Below are 23,694 nucleotides of genomic sequence, written 5' to 3'. Positions count from 1 at the left end.
ATAAAAATACAAAAAATGTTGATAGAAAATTTAAAAGTAAGTTTTCAAAATTATTATAAAAATACAATTTTATTAATAAATAATAAATTCCAATAATTCTCGTGATAATGCAAATTAAGATATAATAGCTAATGTTTATAAAAGTTATAAAGAATACATTTAGCAAACGTCACAGTCAATAGGCAATCTATAAGAAAAAAAAACTCTTTATTTGGTTTTTAAAACAAAGTTTTAAGAGTTTTCATTTTCTTTTTTTTTTTTTGTAATAATAATAATACTTAAAAATAAATAACATAGTTGTAATTTTTGAAAATAATTGTAATACGAAATCTGATTAAAAAAAAAACAATATTTTTGTGAAGCACTTTTAATCAAATTCTCAATAGTTATTAATCATTAATAACCACATATATGCATTAAACTTACGGTGTTTTTTATTAGTGTTTACGTCCGTTATAGTGTTACGAATTTAATTTTTAGCTTTCTTTCCTTTACATTACGTACCTATAATATTATAATTTACAAAACCTATAAATGTCGCTTAAACATATTTGTCTGATTTCAATTATTTAATTATACTATCAGCTTTAAACAAAAAACAATTGTTGTAATAATAATTATATTATTAATGTTACATAATTCTTATATATTCATATATTTACTACAGTTTAATTACAACAGATTATTAATGTGTACGTAGGCGTATAATAGACGAATTATTATAGTAAGAAGACACTAATTTTTTGTTGACTCTAATCCAACAAATGTTGATAAACAATAAACTAATGTTTAACTTTATAACTAAAATAACAAAATTGCAAAAAGTCAACGATGAATAATAATGTTCGTCCAAATCATGTAAATAATAACTATCTAGTGATTTAAATATCATATCAACTTGACTGTACGGATAAGTACGTGATTAAATCATCGCATAAATGAAATATAAAACACACGTCAATGTGTAATACTAGTATATAAGTCGTACGTACTCTTTAAGTTGAATTGAAACATTTTTGGTATTTTCGCGTGTATGTATATAACGTCCTAACGTTAGGATCAAGTATAAAACGTCATAATAATAATAATAATAATAATAATAATAATAACCGTCTACGGCGGCGTTTATAGTGGAAAATCTGGTTGCCACGGTAACCCGCTGTCCTACTCCTACACACGCAGCGCGACATAACATCAGTTTCCACTATTATTACCCGCCGAGATAAATGAGAAAGGCTTTTTAAGCTCCTAAACGCCAGGACCGCTGTACAAAGGGTCGCGGGTTTAACGGGATGCTTGTATTGTTCCGGGATGGAAGTTACGGCGGCGTATGGATAGAAGAAAAACTGGTGTTGAAACAACTGGGCGCGGGACACGGGGAAGTTAATAGCAACAATATGTCAATAATCTCGAAACTTCTCATATTGTATACGCTCCAAGACAACGGGTGTGTGTTGAATACATACAGAGATTATGTTTCAAGTTATTTTTATTACTCGTCCTTCAAAAATACCGGTAAAAAGCATTATTTTATCCATACGTGTATCATCAAAATATTTTGTAATGTAAACAATGTTTACTAATCATACGCGCGTGCGGTTATGTACTGTACAATCATTGTTGCCGCATGCTTTGTACGTATACAGCGTGAGCATCATTATTTTTATAAATTTTGTTTTAGTCGCACATACACTGTATTACCATCACAGGTATCATATCGATTTTGCATAATATTTTATTAATTGTTGTTCAAGACCAGTGGCCAGTTGAAATTTCTCGGAACGTTGTGCAGATTACGGCGGCGCTCAGATTGATTTCAATTCGAACACGTTTACACCGTTCGATAGTTTGAATAAAACTGGGTCAATAATTTTAAGTTTAAATCCTCAGTTCGTGTATTCGAATTAACGGCAATACCGATGTGTGTAAACTTTGCATGTTTACATTGAACGAGAAACAAATTTACCATCATACAGTATTTCGCATACTGCTGTGCTGTATCGCATGCATTTTAACGTGGGACGTGTTTTACGAAGCAGCACACCGAGTGTAATATTTTATATTCATCTATATTTTTCCTAAATTTTGTCATAAACACGTTTAGATATTTTATGGCTATTATTTTCCAAATATACCACACGCCGATTAACGCACTTTCCCGTGTAATCCTACGACAACTATTCAACGTTTATACATAAATAAATCATTTATTGAACTTCGATATTTTCTAAGGAACTTTTTTTTTGTTTTTTTACTCTTCAAATTTGACTGTCTAAATGTTAGGATATAAATTGACAAAAATCGTTTAAACTGATCGAATTTCAGTTAACTTTAATTCTATTTAATTGAATTACTTTCACAATTTAAAATCCGTCTCTTTCACATTAATTAAATAATAAAGTAAATCAATGGAAGTACACATAAAAATAATAAACATTTTCTGCCTTATATTATTTGTTTTCTTATTGTAGTTCTTCCCATCGTATTTATAAGATTTTCTACAAGATGACCCATTGCATATAATATTTATAAAATATTACTTGAGATGTCTTAGTTATTGTTCCTTTTTTTAATTCACTAGCACTTAGAGCTTAACGCTTTGTTGGTATAAGTCTAACAACTTTCATTTTCTTGCGGTATATTTTTACTCACAACCCTGTATACAGTTAATATATTGCCTAGATACCTAAATCTATTTGGTATTTAATCTATAGCAACCAATTTAGTTGGAAACAGAGTGAGAATTTAATTTAAATTTTAAAATCAAAATATTATTAAATCATTTATTCATTACTATAGAAATATATAGGAGTTATTTTATAACTGTTAAATTTATAATTACCCTACAATTATTTTTATTCAAAAGTATAAATGCATTTTTTTCTATAGTAAATAAAACAAAATTGAATACCAATTAAGATAATGTAATCGTATTTAATGTAGATGTAGAGTAATTAAATCACAGTATTTGTAATATATTTTAGTAGTGACCAAACATTATTATTATTATTACTATTGCTATAAAAACCAAAGTAAATTATCGTATTGGGTATTATTTTTGGTATAAAATAAAATAACGTTATAAATTTCCAATCAAAACAATTACATAACTTCATGATTTGATTTTACTCGCAACGCTAACAATGAATTATCTCATATTTTCATAATATAATTTATATTCAATTACAATTATGATTGTTATGATAAAAATCTATATTTAAAATCGATTGTTATCAAACCCAGAGTAAGGACCTAAAAATATCAAACCAAAGTTATATCTACTTTGAGATCTCAAAGAAATATAAATTGTAACGTAATGGTATTTATATTAATTATTATCTTATTTCAATATTGCTCTGTTATTTCTTAGATAAAAAAATATGCAGACTAATGCTATTGAAAAATTATAATTTAATTTTTGTTTTAAATTGTACAAAATTACTTAAAATTGAATTTATATTGATTATATACTTCGGTCGACTTATAATTTAGTTACATAATAAATTTTGTAATACATTAGGGAATATCTTCAGTTTTTAACTTTATATCTTTACACTCCATAATTGTTAATTGACGAGTACGTATATATTTAATATATATTTAATCGTTCATTACTCGTAAAATGTATACATGTAGCTATTGACCTACAACTAAAATTTATAAATAAGCACACATTTAATAAAATTCAAAAAAATATTCATCTGTTCATCATTGATAACACCATGAAATATAATTGATAGTAAATAACTTTACCTATATTTTGTTAAAAAGGTAATGTCATATAACTATTGGTTATATTTAGGACTCAGATTTTAAATCACAATAAATAACAAAAAAAGAATATTTATTTTTATAAAACGCAAAAGTATAAATAAAAATTAACCTAAATTAGGTGTAAAATTAATAAAAAAATTGAAAAATTATTTTAAATTAAAAAATGAATTAACTACCATGTATATAGTTAAATTGGCAATTTAGAAACTGTCTCTATTATCATACAAAAAATTTTTATACATCGAAAAAAAACACTTAACATTACTAATTTTTAGTTAAAGAAAATTATGATAATCAATATTTAACGAAACAACACACAATATGTTTTTAATGTCTTGTAATCGTTTTCAGCCCTAGTTTTTTGAAAGAATACGATTTATTTTAACCAAATATTTTACATAGTTGAAATGGTTGATGTTAAAGACGAACCATCGAATAATAACTATCGGCAATAACAATACGATTAACAGAACGCAGAATCGTTCTCAGTATTTTTTAATGAGGGGGAGGATGTGAAAAATTATTAAAAAGTAAGCCATAAAGATTTAGCCTTACACGCTCTTTCTTATATAAAAACAACATACAATAAATTACAACATATTATATGTAACGTAATGAAATAATAACAAGTCAAAAAATAATTGTTAATTATATTCCTTGATTTGATTATTAGAAGGACTCATAAGTTGTAGCTCTAAAAAGAGTTGTTAAAATCGCAATAATATACTCTTATAAAGATACATTTATGCAAGCTTGGGCATTAACGAATTAATAAGTTAAAATTTAAGCTAAAAGTTAAATTAATTTAACTTATTAACTTATTTAATTACCAATATATGAATTTAATTTATTAACTTAACTCATTTCTCTTCAAATTAACTTGAAGTTAACGTATTATTTTTTCATTTATCCCAATTAATGACTCTATTATTGAGATTCAATAGGTATTTTGATTAACTTGTCAATTGTATTATTCTATTTTTTTAAATTTTAATAAAGTTAAATAATATTATATATTTATTTTAATGTTTTGTATCAACTTTATACATTTATTGCCTGTATAATTTTATAGTTACACTTTCAGTTGCAGTAATTATTTTTATACTGCTATTAAACTTTAAAAAGAATACATATTTTAAATTATATTTATCATATGTGATTTGTATGAAGAATGAATAAAAAACAAACGATACATAAATAATCATAAATTTGATATTTGAGTGATTAAAAACAATCCCAATGAGGAAATGTATACTTTTTTACTCTAATTGGAGTCTAATAAGGTGTTTCTACATTTTCATTATCGTTAATATTAAATAAGATTAGTTAATATATATATATCACTTATATCAGCGCTTAATTTAAATATTTATTTTTTAAATGTAAGTTAAGTTAACGATATTTTTTAACTTAGTTTTTAGTTTAATTGATGTTATTCTCATATGCATTAACTTAATTGTTAACTTAATTGAACAAGAACTCAAATAACTTAACTGAGTTAAAAAAAAAATCATTATTTTGTCCAGCCTTGCATACATGTATTAAAAATATATCAAATATTGTTTACTCGGATAAACTGCTTCTAGTATACAATTATATTAGCAACAAATCTACCTTCGATATCGGTAGTTTCATGATATTCAAGATGAGTCCTTCTTGTTAATTCAAGGAACACAAAAAAAAAAAAATAATACTCAAACTTTGAAATATACAAAAACATGTAATTTAAAATTTCATAGTTGCCTTCTAAGTTATTTGAAACAAATTTTTTAGCTCAAATATATAGGTACTCTAAGACCTTTAAGAATATAGATGCAAATTCTAGATGTTATGAGCCTTGATTATTACTAAATATCAGATGAACATAAAAATAAAATCCATTTTAAATTAAGGGCTTATGGTATTCCTACCCTCCCCTTAACAAAAATAACCCAGTAACCGTTGTCCGTATTCCATATTTGACATAGAGTTAGAACTGTATCTACAATCATACATAATTAAAAAGCGTATTTTTAATCTCTTATTAATTAAATACATTTTTTTAAATTATAGCAAAATATACATATCGAAAATTCATAGCTGGAATAATCGGAAAAAGCATTCACATAAAAAAAAAAAAAAAAAGAAACAAAAACAAGCAACAAAAAAATTAGTTTATTTATAATTTATAACGAATTTATGTATAAAAATTAAATTAATATCTTATATCTAAAAAAGGAGCATATGCTTTAAAATCGAAGTCCTAGTTATAAACTACAGTTTTTTTTGCCTTTATATTTAACTACTTATCTTTAATACTTCGTTTATAAATTATGATATATTCTATTATTTTGACCAGTTACTATATTTAAATCAGTTAATCAAGCAAATATTAAATTAATAGTTTTGAGAAGAGCTTTTGATTCTAACTGAATAAACTAACATAAATAATATAAAACAATTCTTATAGAAATTTAATAACTGAAAATGATTTTAGTTATATTACAATAGGAACTTAATGGGAAATTATTCATTATAGCAGCGATACTTTTCTAGTCTTGTTTCTTTTTTAAATAAAATCCATAAAACGATGTAATATAAATAACACATAATGAAAACAAGAATTACCCTTCCAATAGAAAATGTTGGTGAAAAAAAATTGTATATACTATTGTCCAAACGTTTTCTAACGCATGAAATGCTAAACGCTCTAATGATAATATCGTTTAGAAGAACTTTTTAAAAGGGATAAACTTCAACAATACAAAAATTTATTAAAATATACATATACACATTACATAATTTAATGCATTGGACATGTTTTGATAAAAATTATATACTTCTTTGGAAAGGGGAGCGAGGGTGAGAATAATTTAAATGTTGAGATTAAAAACAACCACAATGAGGCAGGTATTTAATTAAGTCCAAAATAACTTGATTTAAAAAAATACAGGCGAGCATTTCGGTTGTACACTGTAGGATTTTGGATTTAGCAGTGATTATTAAAAGCTCACCAAAATGTAATTAATTCTCGTGTTCTGGCAGCAGCATAGTTATCCGGACATAAATTATTTGATAAAAAAATTACGTATTTTCACAATTCCTCTCACGTAAAGAAGTATATCTCTTGCCTCGGGGGACATGGGATAAGACACCAAAAATTTGTAACGATAATAATTAATAAATGCAGAAAGTTTGCACGTAAACTATTAAATTTAATAATATGCAATAACGTTTCTATAAAACAAATTAATTAAAGTCACATCATTCGGTTCTCTGGACATGCACATACGAATTATTATAAGATTTTTATAATTTTTGAATTAAACTTTCATTTCATAAAACATTATATCCTATAAAATATATACAAATTTATATATTTTTTATTTCTTTAATATATCACCTATAAAGATAATATTAGTTGTACGGAAATCAAATGCATTATAATATATTAAACATCACATTTTAATATATTTTTCTCTCGTTTAAATAATATGGAATTTAAAGCGCTGATGTACTTTATGACAGTGGATTAACGTAGCTTTAATTTACTCAATGACTAGAAATGGTTTCTTTATTCGCATGTAATACAACACGCTAATGTTGTAGAATACTACTCTCTTTGAGTAATTATTCACCGTATTTTTTAGATCATAGTGTATATGACAATCTGAATTCGAATAGTCAATTCAATTTAATTATATAATTTCTAAGATCAAATCATCCTAATTTAATTTTTACGATGTTATTTAGATTATGTCCAAGTAAAATATTGAATTAGATGCAGAGTGATGTGAAATAAAATCTGTTTAAAAAATGTTTATTGTCAAAAGACTGATTCTAAAAGTCTAACGTAAAAGAAACATTATTAACACTTTTAAATGAAACGAAATAAGAGCTCTCAATTATTTTCAAAAGCCAAAATCGGATACTCAAAGCCATTCCATTAAGTTTATATTCGACTTTTATTACTAAAACAATAACAATTCCATTTGCTCTTCTTTGTTAAATAATAAAAGTACTCACACTAACCCCTATGTACATTTTTCATAAACTAAAAATACATAATATTATAAATTTGATATTTTACACAAATTATCTCAATTTTATAATTTTATTTTTTAGTTATACGATGATATAATATAATGCAAATTCATATTATTCAATTGTTAATTTAAATGCATTTTACGTGACTTTTTATATTAATGGCACGTTTGATATTATACAATTTACATTATTTACTTATTTTAACGAATCATTAAATTGTTCAACTTAATTTATATTATACTACGGGTGTATTAATGTTATATTTATGCACTGTTTAATTGAGTTTACATAAATTACACTTAATATTTGTAGAAACTAAAAATGAAGGCAATGGAATAAAACATAATTCATTGGATATACAAACTCATTGGATTCTGATACTTAAAAGAATATACGTACACATTATGTTGAAGAGCAGTAAATTAATTAATATTTTTTAAATTTCAAAAGAATCCTTATAATTCTCAAATTAGGAGAAACTAGTTTAATTTGTAGAAGTTATTCAATAAACAACTAAAAGGCTTCAAATAAAATTATATGAGTACTGAAAATCAGTATTATAATTAAATTTAACGAAAAACATATTCATTTATGAATATATTTATACTACAACACAATTTAATATTATTCGTTTATTGAATAATTAGGTAGTCTAAATTTTTAACCATTGTCTTCGATATTTAGTATCTCAAATGTTTTTAGAATAATTATCATAATTCCAAATAATTGATTTGTGTACAATTTAAATTAAAAAACTAAAAAAACTTCTAATGTATTATATGTGTGTATAATTTATTAAATAATACACAAATTTAGATTATTTATTTATTATAAAATATAAATTATAAATTTGGATCATTAATATAATAAAAACGAAAACATTTAATAGATGAGAATACACAGTTTAATAGAATAAAATTTAAAACGACTTACTTGCGGTGTTACGATTGCACGAGCCACAGGAAAATCCAACAAGTGGCGAATTCTCGGCTGAGCGTTCGAGCTGCAACTATACGGTTCTCTTGAACAGGTGGCAATCTACGACCCGCCCATCCACCCACATGAAAACACAACAATACGACCTGACGTCACACTTCGGCGCCGACGACAAACTCGATAATAACGAATTTGTGTGTTTACACGCTCTGATGTATGTGTGTGCGAGTACTTTTTCGCCCTCATAATTTCACATGTACTACGCATGTGTGTATGAATTTATAAATATAATAAATATATACATAAGAACAAAAATATATTTGCGTACGTGTATATAAATATACAATTTTGTGTTCCATCGTACCGAAAGACTTCTGTCCGCATTTGTTCAAAATTTTTTTTTTTCTAAATTATTAAGTAAATACAAGATAAAAGTATATAGTTTACTCGGTGTGCAAACAGGTACTTATGGATGATTCAATGAAATATTCTTATGCAAAAAAAAAGAAAATGATTGCAATGCATACATGAAAATAGTTTCGAACAAAAATATTGAAAATAATACCTAGAACTTTTAAACGAAAATTCGACTATTTCGGTTGTATATTATTTCCACTTTCTACACACACATATACTTCAATAGCACAAATATATAATGTATTATTATTTTTTAAATAGTCACATAAATAGCCCTCGAATAGTTGAAACTATCATGAATTATATATTATATTATAAGTTTTAAAATTATAATACATTATGAAAACCCATTAGGTGGGAACTCATCGTTTATAAATATTAGCATGAATAGAAGTAAAAATAGAACTCGAAATGCTATACAACTCGTCATGTTTAAATGTCAATTTAATATTGTGGTAAATAATAATAATTGAGCGTATTAGTTTAAAAACAAGTTTTGTATTTAATAAAAATTATTATTAATTATCTGATACTTGAAATATCTATATTATGATTTTATCATATGGTTTATACAAAGTTATATTTTTGTCAGTAAAATATATTTAAATATCTAATATGATTATAAAAATACCATTCAAAAAATATTTAAATTTAAAAACATTATTCCACCAATAACAGATAAAACAAAAAAAAAACCTCTAGTTTACTTTGAAATAAAAAAATAACTGAATTTTGATCAATAAAACATTTATTGAGTATAAAATACATAGAGCTTATAATAAGTATTAAAGTCAACCTACATAATCCACAACTCAATTAATGAAAAATATAAGTTTAACTTGTTATGAATTGTATGATTATACTAAAAAGATAAACTGTACGAAGCTATTTTTAATAATGTATTAGATATTATACATATTTAAAATTGTAATAAATATTTATAGATTTTTACATATAATACAATACAATACATTTTTTGTTTCAGACAAAAGTAATTTTAAATTATTTACTATTTTACTCTGATAATAATAATATATAGATTCTTATAAAATTGTGTTGTATTATTTAATTCAAAGAATATAATCCGATGCATTACTTCTATGTTGTATTTTTATCTTCTTTTCATTGCTGTTTACACTCGCTCATTAACTTAACGTCGGATTTCGATGCAGAAATCTAACGTTTCCAATTTCGATAAGAATAATGCATAAATCAGCCAAATATCAAAAATACTAAGATATTAATTAAAATGTATAAGTATTTAATACAATTAAAGATTTTAAGTTATGTCATACGAATGGGGGCAGAGTGGTGCAGTAATTACACAATGTAACCACAACGCGCGCAGTCACCAGTTTGAACCCGGCTCAGTGCAAAAAATATCTGCAGAGTATTTCTGTAGTCTCCCTCCCCTGCTGTCATTCGGTTGCCTACTCCGTCTCCCACTGGACCCACTCCACTGGGAGTGAAGTCCATACACGTATAAACTCTCTTCTCAGAAAAGGGGGTACAAGTGACTCTTAGTGCACTCTACCCCTCCAAACCGAAAAAAACATCAATATGGCCCCAGATGGTCGTTTCGATTCAAATTTGAAAAAAAAAAAATGTAATACGAGACACTCAGTGCTCAAATAAATTATACCATTATAATTTTTTTGTCATTATATAAAATACATCTTAGATTTTCTATGTTAAAATACATTTCTATTTGTATAAAATAAAACAAAACAAATAATAAGTGTACATCACATAAATATATAAGTAATAGGTTAGGTTAGGTATATATTGGTTTTTGCAATGTTTTGATTTTATAAATGTGTAAAATGTAATTAAATACTTTACATTCTGGGTAAAACGAAATCTTATGATTTCACATTGGTGTTTATTTTTTCTGTAAACACTTTTTCTGGTAGAAATACTAGACTATAAGTTTCTAATCTAACAAAATTTTAGATTCAAAATAAACCTGCGGTAGTACTTAAGACAAATAATTTTACCAAATTCTCAATAGTTTCAACAGGCGTGAGAAAAAACTGTCGAAAATCCAAATTAAAACGGTAAAAATTTGCTGTAAACGAGTTTTTCGCTTTTCGTATTTTAGTTATTTAGTCATAACTCCAAAAATAATATGGCTAAGAACTTAAAAAGTTTATCCTATATCAAAGAAATTTTTTATTATATTTAAAAATTTTTTCAAAAAAAGTTTAGGGCTTTTGATTTAAATTTAGAACTATTGAAATACCTAATTTTTTTAAAATTTTTAATGAAATAAAATTTTTATTTTTGGATATTAAGATTTGAAGATTTAATATCACCTTCCTTATATACTTACCTAACAATACTGAAAAAAGAACCTGCTCACAATTAGACTAAAAATTGTAACATATAAAAGTTCTACCTATTTTTATACTAAAGCTTTGTTCACAATTGTTTTACTCAAGAAATCAGTTATAATTTCTTTGAAAATCAATACACGTATTGCAATCATTAACTCCAAGAACCGAAAGGACAAAAGACGAACTTCCACCACTATTATATTACCAGCTTATTTTTAATAAAACGTTTCTGTAAGTTGAAAAATTGTAACCAACATTATTTTATAACACTAAATCAATTTAATAACAATATACTATATATATAATGATTTTAGATATATTTTTAATTTTATTTTAAATTAAAAGTATACAAAATTCATAAAAAATGATTTATTTACAAGGTTTATTTTTGTAACAACTAAAATTATAATGCTGATTTAATATCAGAAATTTCATTCGATTATTATACGTAAGTATAAGAAATTAAGTAAAAATGATGGTATCTAAATCCATAACAAGTTACACAGTAAAACAGTTAAAAGGAAAAACCTTTCACAACAGGATCATTATAAAAACAAAAAACTATAATAATATAGTATATCAATAACCTATAGAAAGGTATATTTATAAAAAATTGTACAACAACTTATTTAATATAATGTAAGTCAGACAAACATTTAGATCTAACTTTAATTACATACTAATATTTTCTTTTGAAATTTAAATTAAAAACAAAAATTCCGATAATAATTAACAATTATTTTCACTGAATCTATGTCGAACATCGGTAAATCAAAGAACATGTATGATTTTACGAATATTAACTAATAGTGTAACTGTTGGTAATTCGTAATTTATAACAATTTATCAAATTTTAAAATTAATAAATTTCTGAGATTTTGAGTGAAACAAGGAAAATAATGATTTTACAATTGTTTGATCAACCTATTAGGAAAACATACATTTTATCTGCCAAAATTGACTGTAGGAAATAAAGAGTTTCAAAAGTAAATATAACTATATTACTTATATTACATTTAACTTATTTCATTTCATTTCATTTTCAGTATTGGTATTACTAACATTAAATTATATTATAACTTATGTAGGAGTATATGTTGTTTGATGTGATGTATGATAATAGAAAGTTTGGAATCAACTAATATCAATAATTGTGTACTGTAAAGTATAAATTAATAAAAATATAAAATATTTAATGAAAAGTACCTCTTTTCTACAACGTGATTAAATAAATAGTTATTATTTATTTATGAATATCATCTTTTTTTTTTTAACTTCATCCTTTATCGATTATGCGTTACAGATAATTTATTGTACTACACTAATTTTTTTATTTAAATTATAACAAAATACTATTCAATTTTTGGTAATTAATATGTTAATATAAAAATGTCACTAAACTATTTTAAGTAAAATAAAGAGATACGGTACTTTCATATATCGACTTACGGCCATCCCATCGATTGACAATTTAATACAAATATGATGTCGAAAAACAAAATTTCCAGCTTCAAATGTCTCTTTTTTATAATTACGAGTATTTGAACGACATTAATGTAAAAGGTATGTATTTACTTTTATTTTTTAAGTGAACCCTGACCGTATTATAAGAAATATTCCTATTTTTTAGAAATCTAATCACTGATTATTATACCCTTATCTGTGAAGTACTTCATTATTGTACTTTCTTTCATTCCGTCTGGTTTATGAAAAGAAAAAAATCATCAATTTTCCATTGATGAACATTAAATTAAATTTCTAAATAGAACATTGTTCAACTCAGTACTATGATAAGCCTACCTATCATATTAACTTAAGATAATTGCTTTTTGAAAAAATAATGTACAAGTAATTTTAAATAGGCAGGGATAGTATACATCACTCCTGATTGAACATTTATACTTTTTTTCAAATTATCACAATATCAAATAACACTTAATCCAAAGTCAATCGTTGTAATTTAAAGCACCTACTGGTTTTTCAGCTATTATGGGTCATGCCGTACGAAAAAATATTCTGTAAAAGGGGTTTATAGATTCTTGATGGATACAGGGGTGGGCCCAAAAATATTCATGGAGGATACATAGCAGAGCATACATTTAACATATATATATAGTCCTTAGTTATAGAAGAAGAATTTTTTTTTTAAATATTCTTTGGCCAGGTACCCGCCATTTTGTTTATTATAATCAGTAAGTAATTGAGACTAAATTTGGTCATGATAACTCATCCCCTTCCCGTGCCTCAAAAGGGTTGAAAATTTGTCATAGAAGGTAGTTTTGTAGATTTAACTCAAAAACAATAGTACTTAGCCAAAAAATGTATAGAAGGTTAACTATGTATTTTAATGTTGCTTATAAAATATTTATTTAAAAACATTTTCGTAAGTCTGTAATTTTCGAAGAAAAATAGAAAAATACGAAATATTTTATTTATTTTGCAAAGTAGATTTTTTATATTTATTTAAGTGTATTCGATAAAATATTAAAAATACGAATATATATGTATATATATAACCTATATATATAAGGTTGACAGATATTGAAATCCTTAAACCAAGACATCATATTGAATAACCATTATTTTATTTTTATTTATTTTTTTTTTTTTTTTGATATAACGTTCATATAGAAACAAAAATAAGTACATAATTTTGTAATTTAAATATTTATTAGCTAATATAAAAATACATTATTATTATATTTAACCATGGCGATTAGATAATCATAATATAATAAAATATACAATATTGTTTTACGTATTATTATTAAAAATTATAATATCAAGTGTTATTTTCTCTCAGCTTCTTTTAACCGGGAAAAACTGAACGATCGACTGGAACATCGGGACGAACGCCAAACCTATATATATATATATATATATATATATAGAAATAGGATATATGTATGATAAGTTATAGCTTTAAGAAAAAAATTAAAAAATATAATAAAATAACATAATATTATGATATTACAAATTAATAGTACCTGTAGTTTTTTTAATACAAAGTCAAGTTTTCGTTGTTTTCATTAAATAATCTGTGAACTATATATTTTATGTTTTATTCAGTGTCAGTATATACATCTTTACAGATTGTTGGGGCCGATAGCGTAAAACAAATTACGCGCACACCGGTCACCCGTTATATAATGCGTACACTAAATGTAATTTCACCACCAACTGACTATAGTGTGTATGTGTGTATATTTGTGTGTATCTTCATCAGAATGATTGGGTTCGCCGTACAAATCTGACGAGCTACGTGGTGAGGTGGTGTGTGTATGTACGTATTTTCATGTTAATGTGTTGCTTAAAACTAAGGAAAACAGGGGGTAACTATAAATTATGATAAGGTATATGGTAACTTTGTTGCTGTTTATTCGTTGTAAAACAATAATAATAAAAAAGACAAATAAATAAATAAATCACAACAACAGATATAAATAAATAACAGTAATAATAAATAGCCTCTTTGGCTCAATAATATGTATAAAAATAATATAAAGTGTGTGCCTATGTGGTCAGCAATTCAAAATATAACAATAAAATAAATACATAAAACTCACATTTTGGTGGGACGCAGACTGGCCATCTGCAACTACCTAAATACTGTAATAATATAAAAATAAATAATAAATATGAGCCCTCACGGCGATTTGCGTTTATAAAACAATTTTCACAAAATTGACGGTGATTAGCGCACGTAAAACTATAAAAGTAAAATAATTATAAAATGATAATTTTGCTTATGATGGCGCAACACAATTGTATTAATAATAATAAAATAAATAATAAAATGTTATAATAATAATTTGGCCCATGACGACAATAATAAAAACATAAAAAATGTGCCTATGGTGGCTAAAAAAAAAAAAATATAATTAAAATGCGGTCGATGTGAACACAACGACAGTTCGTACGACAAGAGAGCGACAAAAATAATAAGCGCACCGGGCCTTTACAATTACATAACTCACACACATATAGACGGCAAACGATAACCGATAATAATTAAAAGTCTAAACAATGATATGATGATGTGTGTGCGTGTGTCGAGTATCGGTGATGAACCGAAATAGGCCGATGACCGTGAGATTGATTACGGAACGGCGGCAGGTACTGTGCGCATAATATTATCTATGTATTTTAATTATATGTTTGCGCTAGTGGCGCAAACACAGATATTGCATACAATTTAACCCTGTCAATCTTTCTTCTATCACTCTTGCTACTCTTAACTATGTTATAAGTAGCCTTAAAGAGGGAAATCTTCTTTCTGCTGTTACGATAGAAATTGGTAAAGTAACTGAAATTTTGGGAAATTATGCATAATAATTTTGATCTAATTTATTTGACGGTAAATAATTTTCTGTAGTAACGAAGATAATGTTTCAATATTTTACCTATATATTATAAAGCACTGTATAATATTGTCGATTGATAAAAGATATACAACTCAATTATTGGTGGGTGGCTTGTACTAGAAGTTATAACCGATCCTGTAAGATGTAAATTGTTCATATTATTCTATTGGTAAACGAAAAACTTAGGATTCTTAAATTATCATTAAAAAAATAATTGAATAATGTTTTTGCCATGTATGAAATAAACCAATTATGGGGGATTTGGGGAACACGTGTTTCTTTTGCCATTTCCCCCTTCTTGAATACGCGCCTATATGGAGATGCAATTACCACTGAAAAATGTAAATTCAAATCTATTCAAATAAATTGTGTATAAGAGAAAGATTGAATTAAAAAAAAAAACTTAGCGAATGATATTCAAGAAAATATATACATATTTTAAATAGACTGATAATAGATAATAATTATCAAAAAAAAACATTTATAATGTTTAAATTATTTAAACATAAATGTTTTTTTTTATTTTTTTAGATCCACCGCAGCATTTATGTAGCTAAATTGCATAGCTAATTCGCCGTCTCACTACGAATTATCATAATCAACTACAAAACAAAATTATATTGCTAAACTACAACTGGCCACACTGTTATTTATTTTAGGTTATATTAATAAATACAATATTTCTGTTTGAGTTCCTGTTTACAAAACAAATATATTTAAAGTGAATTCGGGTGCTTATTTTTCCTCAAGAACAAAAATTTGTTACTGGATGCTTTGTGAGTTAATAATTCGTTAAAATGCATACTTTAGCGTACAAACACAAAAATGCTCATGAAGATAGCATTTGGTCATGCGATTGGGGTATAGTAAGCTATACAAAACCAATCGATCGAGATGATTTAGATAAAGGTGACGAATCTGATGATGAATTACAAGAAATGTCAACTGATTGTATTGTAACTGGTTCTATCGATGAGACTGTAAAAGTTTGGAATTATGATAAAGCAACGAATCTGAACCTTGACAAAAGTCTTAGTGAACCAACGTTGGGAATTATATCTGTAGCCTTAAATTCAGATTCTTCAATAATTGCATCTAGTGCACTAGATGCGTCTTTAATGCTTTGGAGAACAAAAACGGGAGAAAAAATTAAATCGTTTTCAATTGGTCCAGTTGAACTATGGACAATTGCATTTTCACCAGATGACAATTACATCATATCTGGTAGTCATTCTGGTAAAATCAACTTATTTGGTGTTGGAACTGGGAAACAAGAACAAACATTTGATACTAGAGGTAATTTATACTTTAATAACATCGTGACTTAATAACTCTATAAATGACTTTTTTTTTAATCAGGAAAATTCACGTTAAGCATAGCTTATAGTCCTGATGGCAAGTATATAGCTAGTGGTGCTTTAGATGGCATCATTAATGTATTTGATGTATTATCTGGAAAACTCACTCATACTCTTGAAGGGCATGCTATGCCAATTCGATCTTTATGCTTTTCATCTGATTCAAAATACTTACTGACTGGAGCAGATGATGGTCAAATGAAAATTTATGCAGTTCACCATGCTGAAGTGTTAGGCACTGTATCTGGTCATGGTTCATGGGTTTTAAGTGTTGATTTTTCCCCAGACTGTAAAAGTTTTGTTTCTGGCAGTGCAGATAACACTGTTAAAGTTTGGGATTTAGCCAATCGTAGTTGCTTAAATACATTAAAAGAACATACGGATAAAGTGTGGTGTGTCAAATACAATCCGACTGGTGATAAAATGGTTTCAGTTTCTGAAGACTCATCAATTAATATATATACATCACCTTAATTTAATTTTAGGTAATTATAATTTGTATGTAATCTATTATATATATATATATTACAAATAACTGTAAATAATTGTTATATATTGTCATCGAATATTAGTTTACTCAGTGGTATTTTAAATTTTTAATTTATAATAAAATGTTCAACTTCATTTTCAAATGTGTATAATTAACATTGATATTGATTTTTTACTCTTGAATTGAAATAAAAATAAAAAATAAATGGATTTATTAAATCTAATTTATTATTGGTTTTGTGTGGTATCATCTGCCACTATAGGTAAAAATTATATTTTCCCACAAAATGTCCAATACTAAAAAATAATCTTATTTTTTAAATAGAAATGTTGCAAACATAAATCAATATATTTTATCAGACTTCTGGAGAACTTACAATTATTTATTTATTCGTATGGCAAAAACAGAAAACAAGTAATAATATTTATGATAAAAATTAATAAAATATAACATTAATAAAGGTTATATTAGCAAGACAATAAGTGTTACAATAAGAATATGCATTGCAATAACAATACCAACAATGTATATGACTATAGCTTACAATAATATTTATTAATTGTAGTTGTATTTATATAATATATATTATTACAACTATAATCTTGTACATCAATATTCAGAGGCATTTACCTTAAATTTTGAGGGATTATATGGTTCTACCAAATAAGACATAAGATAAATATAGAACTTGCTGACATTTTTTGTAATGTTATTTACAATATATTTATAAAACATGATTAAACACAAAATCTATTTACAAAAATCTTTAAAAGTATTTTGATGTTTTAACTTTATAAATAATGTATCTAATATTTTATTTCACAGAAATCTGATTTTAATAACAATAAAATTTTTAGAAAAATAAAATTTATATTTATGTTAGAACAATAATAATACACAAGTATATTATTATAAATATAATTGTATAAAATACTCTTAAAAAACATATTTGAAAGAAAATATGTTTCAATTTAAAAAGCCTAAATTTTAGAGTCTACAATTCTTGATCATTAATTATTTCATTAAAAATACAATTGTAATTTTATTTTAAATATATTTTATATAATTAAATGGTACATCCAATAACTTATTGAAAAATGTATTCATGTTTTTTATTTTTATATAATAAACATTTAGTTTGGCTTGTTATTGATATTTTAAAAATTAATACAAAATTGAAAATAAATAAAATGTTATTAAAATGTTTAATCATGATTCTTGTTCTCAATTTGAAATCACTAATAAAAACTATTTTAGAAATGCAATTTGAAATCTGTGAAGGCATTAATTTATTATAATTATTATTCAGCGTAATATTTTATGTAATAGTACAATCGGTAAATTTAATTTTTTTTTTTTAATTGAAAAACTTATTGAATATCTAGTGTTTATATATTATTCATAAAATAATTTTAATTTTTAATAATGCCATATCTAAAACATAACTTGAAAAGCATATTCATTGGTTAATTTATTGATTGTATTATATTGACTCATTCACTTTAGTATACCCAACAGCCGACTGAATAAAAAATGAATTATAATTTAAACAATTATAATTTAACAATTTTAGAATAGCTGCTATTGTTATAATTGCATAATAGCATTAAATAAAAAATACAATTAATTATAATATAGATTATTGGTAAAATATGTGGTATTCAAGTTATTGAAGTAGAACAAAATATAATTAAAGTCTGGTGTTATATACAATAGCTACTTACAGTATGATAACAAACCAACTACTATAGATATATTATAAATCTAGTGCATTAAAGAACTGATCAAAATTCTTCACTCATGAAATTATTTTTTATGTCTCTTGAGACATTTTTCTATTTTGATTTCTTCAGAGACATTTTTTTTAACAAATGTGTTTTATTTCATTTTCCCCTACTATATTTTTACCTAAATGTCAAGTCATAACTCAAAATAAGTCTTACCAAACAAAAAAAGTAATTCTATATTTAAATATACGAATTTAATAAGTGTGTTCACGCTAAGAGGTATCACTAAATATTTCAGTAGGTTGACCTTGTATTAAATGGGATTTTCGGGAAATGAAAGGGAGTACTAAAATATACAATTTCAGACAAATTTCAAATTTTTGACCCTGTCAGTACGCACATGCGCAATACTACTTAGTTTTTTTTACATGGTAACGCCATATTTTTTTTATACATATTCAGGTAGAGTATTTTTTTTAAACAATTTTTGTGTAAAAATTTTTTTATATAACTACAAAATTGGCGAAATTATAGCATTTTGAAATTTAAATTTATGAATAATTTGTTTTTGGCGAAATTTAATCTACATTCAGCTTATTGTTACTTGAAAATCAAAATAATCGAATTTTGCACTTTTTTTTTTGAGAACGATAATTTTAAAGCCAAAAAACCTTAAAATTTTATATTAAAGTAACATCACCTCAAGTAAATCACAGGGTAAAAACAAATGAATTCTAAGTGCATCTCGAGACCGGGCGGGATCACTCGCTCGCTCGGACAGTTAAAAACGAAAATATTCCCCGATTTGCTATGCAATACCACCCCAAGTAGGTCACGTCACAGAATAAAAAGTAAAATGCAATAAAAATAATAATAAACGTAATATTATATTATCAAACAGATTTGAACATAAAAAAAAAAAATTGTGAAAACTTTTACATCATTCTAGTGATTAGAACACAGTGCCATAATACATGTAAGAATCATGTTTTCCATTGCTGCACAGTAAAGATTTGAATTATTAATCAACATGGTCTATTTAAACAATACTTTAAATGACTATAACTATAAAACTATTTATCAGCGCCAATTTTTGTTTGCACCATCGTATTCAGCATTAAAAAATACATAATATACATAAATACATAACTATTTTTATTTCTTTTTATTTTATGTTATTAATCAGTCTATAGATCAAATTAATTAATTATAATTTAAATAATAAATAGTTAAAAATGTAATTCGTTTTATGATTTAAACATATACCTAGGTATTTATGGGTTAAAAATCTACATAATACTTTCTATATGTGTATGTAACTCTACTTTGTTATCTTGTAATATTCAAATTTAATTCAATGGTCATCAATGATGACTCATTACTTTGTCTTCGATTTACACGCAGTTAAATGCAAATAAATATATAATATATATAAATAATAAAATATTTTACAAATTAATTTTATTGGACATAACACAACAACATTTCAAATATCTTAACACCTAAACGGTTCCTACTTGGTGTTAATATTTGACTTCCGTTGCTAAACAAGCACTCGACATGTGCAGATGAAGGAAGTTATATATATGAAACTCAAGTTTAATTAAATATATCATAATTTTAAAAATATTCCATATAAATCGGTATATTTATTTTATTTAACCGTACGTATTTACTAATAACTAATAAATGATTACTATTACCTTGTTACTATTCTCATTATTCACTAACACGATTTAAGATCTACATACACTAATACTATATAGCCGTGGCCACTATTCAGTGGTTACTGGTTGGCTTAATTATTATTTATTACTTTAATCTAAGTTTATACATTATTATTTATGGAATGTTCCAGCCAAAGATTAACGTTTTATGTCCATATGTTAACACAATTATTGTCTATATTATTATTATATGAGTACAATATTATCTATTATCTATATGTGTATTAAATTCCGGGCGTAAGCATTGGGCAGCGGGTATCGCCCAGTCATCGATTATACAGAAAAAAAAGTTAATCGTTATAAAATTTAATGGTATTATTTGAAATACGTTTATTCTTTTTTTTCTGTATAAATAGTTATACAATACCTTTTCTTCGTTTATAGAATATATATATTTAAAATTTAAAACGTACATACGGTAATACGAAGTGTTTATTATTCCTCGTTTCACTTCCCACGAAAAAAAATTATCTTTTTCAAAATTATCTAGATAATTTATCTTAGGTAACCATTTTATTTTAAAAGATGGATAAAAAGATAATTCAAATTATTATTATCTAGATAAGATAAAAAGATTAATGTTTTTATCTAGATAAATCATCTAGATCAGCGGTTCCCAAACTGTGCACACTTTCTAAGGGCACCGTGGTCTACGGTTCATAACAAATAGTTTAAAATGCTTAGATTTTCTTTTCCTTATTGTTTTCGTAAAAACTTAATAGCAAATAATGAAATAATTTCTATTGTATATTCGGACATTCTCATTTTAATCTTTTAATATTTTTATGTAATAATTATAATAATGATAACAATAATTTTATTTATTTAATTTTAGGTTTAAAAATTCATTAATTTATAATTAAGTTAAATTTTAATAAAATTAATAAAATTAATTGTCAATGAGTATTTTTTTTGTCTTTTTATGTTATTCACAGCAGGGCACCGTGGCTTAATTGAGTCCAAAAAAGGCACCGCGGAAAAATAGGTTTGGAAACCGCTGATTTAGATAATGCACAACACTATGTTAATACATAAACTAGGTAGATCCCTTATAATTTCGTAATCAGGTTAGAAAGAAAAGTATAAGTTTAACTGTTGAACTATGATTTACTAAATTTTTTAACATCAAATTTCTTCAAAATTTGCTGTATGAATTAATTAAATATCCAAAAGAATACAATTTATTCGAAATAACGCAGGTAAATTTCATGAGGTATAGAATTTTTCAAAGAAAATAAAATGTTACACTGGTTAAAAACAGCTGATAAGAGACCATTGATTATTTGATAGAGTTATCATACTTTGGCGGTGTCCGCTGTCGCTGTGTGCTTCTTTTCTATAGTACATGTGTCAGTGTGTACGCTCATTCAATTCCCATCTTTCAATTTTTTTACTTCCAATTTGCTCCTCCTTTTAAGTTCAATACTGCTCATATTTGTCTAATGACCACCACAGAGGATTTGGAATTATCGGATCAAGACAAGGTTCAACTTTGGAGTACAGACAGTGGTATGGAGTCCATGACTAACAGTAATAAGGATATCACCCCTGTTTCTGAAAACTTTGATGACGACGAAGAAGTTTGTTTTGAATAATTAAACATTATTGAGCACAAATTTTTTTTATTCATATTTATTATCTGTCTAGGATGAAACATTAGGTGAACGCCTGTGGGCACTAACTGAAATGTTTCCCGAATCTGTACGAAATAGTGTTAGTAAGCTGATTAATACCACTGGTAATGCTATCGTAGGTAAGATATTATAATTCCTTCTCATTCATTATAAATTGTCAATTCACCAGAAAATATTTTCAGAAACTTATTCGTTTGCCTGTACTTCAACATGGTATTTATCAACAACAGCAGCATTGTTACTTATGCCTGTTCTATTTGAAACTGAACGCATACAAATGGAAGAAGCACAGAAAAATCATTCAAAACAAGTAATTATTAATTATTTTGTAATAAAGACTTGGGCCTGTATCATAGTAACCATATTTATATTTTGTTTTAGCTACTTCTTGGCCCTGGTAGTGCTGGTGGTAACTTAGGTGGTGGAACAACAATTTTACCCAATTAATATTTTCCTCGGCGTTAATTATATTTTAAACCTATCTATCTTAGTTTATTGTTTGGTTAAAATAAATATTTGTATAAATTCACACAGTCTTGAATCTTTTTTTCATTTTTTTTTATTAGGTATAAGAGAATAAAAATTTAATAACAAGACAATACCGTGTGAAAAATCATACTTATTATACATATTTTATTCATTCAAAATAACTAAATGTCAGGTGATGATGATTTTTTAATGTGTTTTTGTAGTCCTGATTTGAATATTAATTGTTTAGTAATTTGTATTAATAAAATGTATTATATATCTTATGCAAGTCTTTCCCATTTTTATTTAATCAACTAATTACAATTTATTTATTTTAAATAAATTAAGTTAAATATTTATTTTTTATTGTCTTATAATATTATTAGATCTTAAGATTATGAAATCATATGTTATAACTAAAAATCTGAAATTCTTTC

At 25.3% G+C, this 23,694-nt stretch overlaps 3 protein-coding genes across 5 annotated transcripts in view; 2 read left to right on the top strand and 1 right to left on the bottom strand.

Annotated features, from left to right (window-relative positions):
* LOC112691915 (protein dimmed-like) overlaps window positions 1-8,830 on the bottom strand; it is a 47,764-nt gene extending 38,934 nt beyond the window's left edge. For 2 of the 3 annotated variants that reach the window (XM_025566357.1, XM_025566360.1), the window contains exon 1: window positions 8,734-8,807. The gene's annotated coding sequence lies outside the window, so the exon portion shown is untranslated. Of the gene's footprint in view, window positions 1-8,733 lie in introns of all 3 variants that reach the window. The other variant, XM_025566359.1, reaches the window with a different exon arrangement.
* Window positions 8,831-16,538: 7,708 nt separating this feature from the next.
* LOC112691866 (WD repeat-containing protein 61) lies at window positions 16,539-17,924 on the top strand. Its single transcript, XM_025566294.1, has 2 exons — window positions 16,539-17,149; window positions 17,213-17,924. Exons 1-2 carry the CDS (start codon window positions 16,651-16,653, stop codon window positions 17,683-17,685), a joined length of 972 nt encoding a protein of 323 aa, XP_025422079.1. The 5' UTR covers window positions 16,539-16,650; the 3' UTR covers window positions 17,686-17,924.
* Window positions 17,925-22,456: 4,532 nt separating this feature from the next.
* LOC112691884 (mitochondrial import receptor subunit TOM22 homolog) lies at window positions 22,457-23,310 on the top strand. The gene is made up of 4 exons (XM_025566318.1): window positions 22,457-22,735; window positions 22,803-22,908; window positions 22,972-23,099; window positions 23,171-23,310. Exons 1-4 carry the CDS (start codon window positions 22,598-22,600, stop codon window positions 23,234-23,236), a joined length of 438 nt encoding a protein of 145 aa, XP_025422103.1. The 5' UTR covers window positions 22,457-22,597; the 3' UTR covers window positions 23,237-23,310.
* The last annotated feature ends 384 nt before the right edge of the window (window positions 23,311-23,694 follow it).

The sequence above is a fragment of the Sipha flava genome, unplaced genomic scaffold, assembly GCF_003268045.1.
Source record: "Sipha flava isolate LNK unplaced genomic scaffold, YSA_version1 67_pilon_pilon, whole genome shotgun sequence".
NCBI lineage: Eukaryota > Metazoa > Arthropoda > Insecta > Hemiptera > Aphididae > Sipha > Sipha flava.
Note: the sequence above shows the minus strand (reverse complement) of the source record. Positions and strands in the feature narration are given on the sequence as shown.